The sequence below is a fragment of the Acyrthosiphon pisum genome, chromosome A2 (genome assembly GCF_005508785.2).
Source record: "Acyrthosiphon pisum isolate AL4f chromosome A2, pea_aphid_22Mar2018_4r6ur, whole genome shotgun sequence".
In the NCBI taxonomy this organism is placed as follows: Eukaryota; Metazoa; Arthropoda; class Insecta; order Hemiptera; family Aphididae; genus Acyrthosiphon; species Acyrthosiphon pisum.
Genome location: NC_042495.1, coordinates 100,745,808 through 100,752,011, shown reverse-complemented (window position 1 = coordinate 100,752,011; position 6,204 = coordinate 100,745,808). Strand labels below are relative to the sequence as shown.

Below are 6,204 nucleotides of genomic sequence, written 5' to 3'. Positions count from 1 at the left end.
TCCAACAAATAAAATTTTATTGATATTTTTAGAAAAAAAACTAAAAAAAAATGGAAAATGAAAATGTCCATAAAGAGCTCAAAATAAATCAAAATATTTTGAAAATGTTATGGTGTATAGAAAATGCTAAGATAAACATTCAGTCAAAATTTCATATATCTACGGTCATTTTTTTTAAAGTTACACCAAAAACCAAAATCGATTTTCTCGAAAACAGATTTTGCGTAAAAATTCCCGTTTTTCCTTAATTTTTCTTTTGTTTTTCACGGCGCTTTTGAAAACTATTGGAAAAATTTTACTTTTGACCCCCCAAAGTACCAACTAGATTCACTTTCCTATCAGAAAAAATACTTTTGAAGAAAATCCAAGCACTTTTACTGTCCTAAAACGTGATGACAGACACAAAAAAAAATTTTAAAAAAAATTAAAAAAAAAACACACATCATTGTAAAATCAATACATTCATCGTTCCACTCAGAATCTAAAAATATATTTGTTAAATTATTAATTTGAGATGAGTATAGTTTGAATAAGTAAATAATAGTCAAGTAAAAGTAAAAGGGTATACAGTGTACATCTTGATAAAAGTTCAATAAAATTGGTTTTTATAACTAATAGATTAGAAATTAGAAAGACACATTCACTCTTTATGTGATTTACATACTATTACTAATTAAAAAAAAAAAATAGATTACTTAACTTTTTTAAACTGAGTTAAGCTGATATTTTTTTCTATATTAACTTTCAACTTATCGAGTTAAATTTATAATTTGTTATTTGTTAACTTTTAACTTATCGATCTTGTGTCCTCTTAACTTAACTTAACTTAAGTTAATTATTTTCATTTACTTGCCTACCTTTGCCCAAACGTTCTTTGATTTACCAGGTAAAATTATAAAATACCTTTTATTTTGTGTCCAAACGTTGTGTCTATTTGTACCCAAACGTGTTGGCTTTTGGGTCAATGTGACCAAACGTTCAGCGCCCAAAATGACAAATAGAATATAATATTACATATATTATTTACAATGTATAGGTACTTTATGTATAATATAATAGTACAAAGTGCCCGCATTCTGTAATCCATGACAAATTAGATAGGTATCATCACAACATTTTGGTACGCATCCTCCGCACTTTACTTCGCCTATATCGTAGTTCTCCACTTCTTATTGGCTGTCATTTGTCAATCATATACATACATATATAACATATAGAACAAAATCAACCAATGAGAAGTGGATAACTACGATATAGGCCGGAGGTGAAGAAGATGCGTATCTACTGCGCAAAACTAGTATAACTGTGATATTTACCAATATAATTTGTCATGCTATAATCTAAAGTTTTACCGGACCGAACAAAGTGTCCGCGTTCTGCCATGAACATTTTTACCCTACCGTACAAAGTGTCCGCGTTCTGCAATCTACCTTTTTAACCGACACTACAAAGTGTCCGGATTTATGCATTTTAAACAATGGACCGTACAAACCTGGCACGTATTTGGGGGGGGGGGGGGGTGGTAGGAGCGATAGGACCTTATACAGTCCATCTTAATTCTTAGTATGTAGGTATCTTATAAATTATAAGATTATAAAAGAATTATATGATCTACTATTTTTTTTAAATAAATTTGTATAATAATATTACTAATTTAATATTTAAGAATTATTAAGATAGTATCAGTTAAATCGTGATAATGATCGTTCAAATATTATCCATGACATTCTTTAACGAAAAGATAAACGTTTTTCGAATATGGGTAAAGAAGGATCTAACATCATATTGGTTTACGGGTTTCGTTTAGTCGTTTCCTAGGTTCAGACTTCAGATCATAGGTAAGCAACGACGTATCGACGTGTGACCAACGTAAACCGAACTGAGAAATGAGAATTCAGAAATTATTAAAATTTAGTACTTTACGTCTTGAGATTACATTTGACAAATATTATAGCAGGTATATAAAAATTTGTCGATAATTTTGTCATAATTTAATATCATTATTATCTTATAATGAACAAAAGAAAATTCAGTGGACAAAAAACTATGCTTACACAATGGTTACAGAACAAAACTAATTCAGAAGATAAGAACAATATTACTTAATTAAATTAATGTCTAATGGATAATTAATAATTGTTTAATAATAATACATTTTTATGAAATAAATCTGCTTGTATGATTAAAATTTTTGCTACATGCTTGCATATTCTGTAGATTGAAAACTTCGTTGCGTTCAAAAATGCGACAAAATCGCTCATGTGGATTAGCTTTATTAAACATTCATAGAGAAATAGAAGTTTCCAATCAAGACATTATTCAACGGTTTGCTAAAATGAAAAAGAAACATACCGATCTCTTATTGTAGAAAATAACATATGTTATAAATTCATTATGACATATTATTTATATATTATTATAAATTATTAAATGATAATTTATTACCTATTTAAGAGGACGTCGCACCGACACATGCGGGTACGACGTCCTCTTAAATGACAGTTGTTTAATAAATGTATTAGGCACAGCAAATTATTTTTAATGTATGACCACACCGGCTTAAATGTATTATGGAGGATTTGGACTAGGTATTCTTAAAAAAATGAACCCCCCCCCCCCCCAAAGATGATGTCCCAGATACGTGCCTGGTACAAAGTGACCGTTTACCATGATAATTTTATTGCTTTTAATATTTATTAATAAATTAAAAAAACATCAACGTTCCAGTCCCTGGTAAGAAATGTTGCAAGCGAACAAAGTGGGTGAAATATATAGGTGAATTCAAATACAGCGTTAGTACGAATCGCCGCATCTGGGATGTCTTTAGACGATGTCTACATTTAGGAAAAAATATTAAAAAACAATATTTAAATATCATCTAGATGTCAGAATAATATTAATAATAGCCACAAGAATTTATATTAAATATAACCAATACTATATATTATAATATTATATATTAATACATTTTACCAGATTAATTAACGATTTGTCTAAGTTGCTCGTTGACGGCTTCGGCGGTTCATCTGTATAATTATCGGTCGCGGTAGTTATTGTGTTCGTCTTCGTGGTCGTTGCTGAAGTGTTCGTCGTCATCGTTGCCGATATGGACGACGTCACCTGATTATACAATTTGAAAAAAGATGACGGTGGTTAGGAATTAATCATAATCTTAAAAATTTGTTAAAATAGTATCATTGTAAAATCAATTCATACATCATCGTTTCACTCAGAATCTAAAACGGAATGTTAACTTTAGAAAAAGTAATGTTAAATACTGCATTTAATAAACAATAAAGTATTAAATCATAAAACCATGAAGAATGCAGGTGTTGTACACTCGAGACTTACGTCATATTCCTGTTTGGACGATGATGAGTTCGATGAAATTCTTTGGCGTTTCCATAGTGACGAACTGCTATCAGACTATAACACACATGCCAAAGATATATTTAAAAAAAATCTGTGTGTGTACATAAGTGAAGAAATGATGCGCGACCGCAGAATACAAAAAATGTACGATATAATATTATGTAGGTAGCTGGTATTACTTATTCGAACGAGACTCACGAAAGTTATGCTAGAATTCCGTTCTGGAATTCCGATCTTCGTGGTGGCAACGTTGTGCGAATCGTCCGATAACTTAATTGTCACGGCGATCGATGGTCTCTTTCGACATTGATCCTGTATAAAAACCATATACGGTAAAAATTTATAATCCATATACATTATTCTTATTAATCTCGTTCTTTCTTATTAATCTGTCCAAGGAGAGAACGCCACCCGGTGGCGACTAAAACTCGTTTTAGTCAGCGCATCATCCAGCACCAGGCCCCAGGACTATTTCAAAATTTTAGACCAAAACAAACAATTTTGCAGAAAAAATTAAAGCTCTATCCTAAAAACAAAATAGGGGGCCGTTGAAACGATAGCCCCCTAAGCCCCCTCATGAATATTTTCACCAGGCCCACGTAGTGCCACCTACCAGCTATCTGCATAATTTTGATTATGGTTTTTTTTATGGAAAAACAAAATCTAAAGTTTCAGCTCAAGAAAAAAGATTTATTTTTTCGAATAATTAAATGATTGGCGTATTTATAGATGACATATTATTAAATTACTACCTATACTCTATTCGGAATAAGATTGTACCCAGGCGGCGACCAGTTTTTGTCAGGCAGCGGTCAGACAGCATCCCCACTACGTAGATGCATTGGGCTATGCCATGGAGCAAAGCCACGCTCATGCGCGCAACTTGGCCGCCGGGTAAAATCTCATTCCAAATAGAGTAATAGGTACCTATTATAATTACTTTAAATATAGCATAAACATTTGTTTACAAATATATTTATAAAAAAATAAATCTTTGGAACAGACAAAGCCGGGCAGAGCGCGGGAACCGCTATAGTATACATAGTTATATATACGACATATGCTATAACTATATTTTATATATTTTTCTATTCATTGAATTATCATTAACAAATAGCCATTAATTAATAAAGGTTCTTAGTAGAATAGTCATTGTTTTATATATAATTTAAAAAATAATTATAAAAAAGAAAATAGAAAGAATTAAAATCCTGCAGTATTAACCGAAACCGAAATTTCATCATTTTGAAAACCGAAAATAAAATTTTATATTTTCGAGTACCGAACCCCAAACTCCAACTGATAAAATCATGAAAGTCCAGGGACTGGAACGAAATTTTGCAAGCGAACAAAGTGGGTAAAATATATATACTTATGTGGATTCGAAGAATTACGTAAGTTAATTTATAAAATATTATTTAAGTCAATAACGGTGGGCGTAACGAAAAATTACTACTAAACATTTATTTATATTTCCCAGTTCATAGTGCTCTTTCTATAATTTATATACCTAGTTATTGATATACTAGTCATTATTATATTGAAATGTCGAGAATGATATCCAAAAGTGAATTTACGTTCAACTGTTGAGGGGGCATCTTATCCTGATTCGGTGGTAGTACCGGTTTTGGTTCAGAGGTATATTGCTTATTTTGGATATTTTCTGATGCAGAAGACGACAACTGACCGCCGATTTCCGATGTGTTCTTATTCCCCGGAATATACGTGTTAAAGAAAGGTTTAGTCGTCGTCGTCGCTCGTGGCTGAGGATACTGGTCTTCGACAGCGTTAGTACGAATCGCCGCATCCGGAATGTCTTTAGAAGATGTCTACATTTAGGACAAAAAAATTGAAAAACAATATCTAAATACCATATAGATGAATAATATTATAGCCACACACCAATACTAAATATTATAATATAATACGTTAGTACTTTTTACCAGATTAGTTAACGATTTGTCTATGTTGCACGTTGACAGCTTCGGCGGGTCATCTGTATAATTATTGGTCGCGGTAGTTATTGTGTTCGTCGTAGTCATCATTGCCGAATTGTCCATCGTAGTCGTTGCTGAAGTGTTCGTCGTCATCGTTGCCGATATGGTCGTCGTAACCTGAGAAGACTATTTGAAGTAAAGGTGACGGTGGTTTGGAATGCATAAAAATGTGCAAACTCTTTTGTATACAAGAGTTAAAAAATTATAAAATCTTCAATTTCTGTAGCTAAAGACCTTAACATAAGCATTAGGCCTTCTCGCGCTTACGTAGCTAATATATTATAGATACCATTAATATAGTCCATTGTCCATAAAAAACATGTTCATCATTTTGAAAACCGAAACTAAAATTTTATATTTTTTGAGTTCTGAATCCCAAACTCTAACTGATAAAATCACGAACGTCCAGGAACTGGTACGAAATGTTGCAAACGAACAAAGTGGGTAAAATATATTATATTATGTATGTGGATTCGAAGAATTACGTAAGTTAATTTATATAATATTATTTAAGTCGAGAACGGCGGGCGTAACGAAAAGTTACTACTAAACATTTATTTATATTTTCCGGTTCATACTGCTCTTCCGATATAAATATGCCAATTCATATAAATAACTAGGCATTTTATATGAATTGGTACTGAATGTACCTATATTTAATGAATGATTTTCATTAAAAATGCCAAGTACACCATTTCAATAATATAAATTTATATGACTCTTTTACTATGGAGACCAAAATGAATACTACATAATGAGAACAATATAATATAATATATTATATGAAATTGTAGTTAAAAATCTTACCTGACCTTGACGTAATATGGCTGACGAA

At 31.5% G+C, this 6,204-nt stretch overlaps 1 protein-coding gene across 4 annotated transcripts in view; it reads right to left on the bottom strand.

Annotated features, from left to right (window-relative positions):
- LOC100168229 overlaps window positions 1-6,204 on the bottom strand; it is a 396,335-nt gene that overhangs the window by 368,923 nt on the left and 21,208 nt on the right. For 3 of the 4 annotated variants that reach the window (XM_029489231.1, XM_029489229.1, XM_029489232.1), the window contains 6 exons: window positions 6,177-6,204; window positions 5,316-5,495; window positions 4,950-5,201; window positions 3,571-3,684; window positions 3,352-3,426; window positions 2,974-3,120 (listed from right to left, as the gene is read on the bottom strand). In XM_029489231.1, coding sequence (XP_029345091.1) covers window positions 2,974-3,120; window positions 3,352-3,426; window positions 3,571-3,684; window positions 4,950-5,201; window positions 5,316-5,495; window positions 6,177-6,204 — 796 coding nt within the window. The remainder of the gene's footprint in view (window positions 1-2,973; window positions 3,121-3,351; window positions 3,427-3,570; window positions 3,685-4,949; window positions 5,202-5,315; window positions 5,496-6,176) is intronic. The other variant, XM_029489230.1, reaches the window with a different exon arrangement.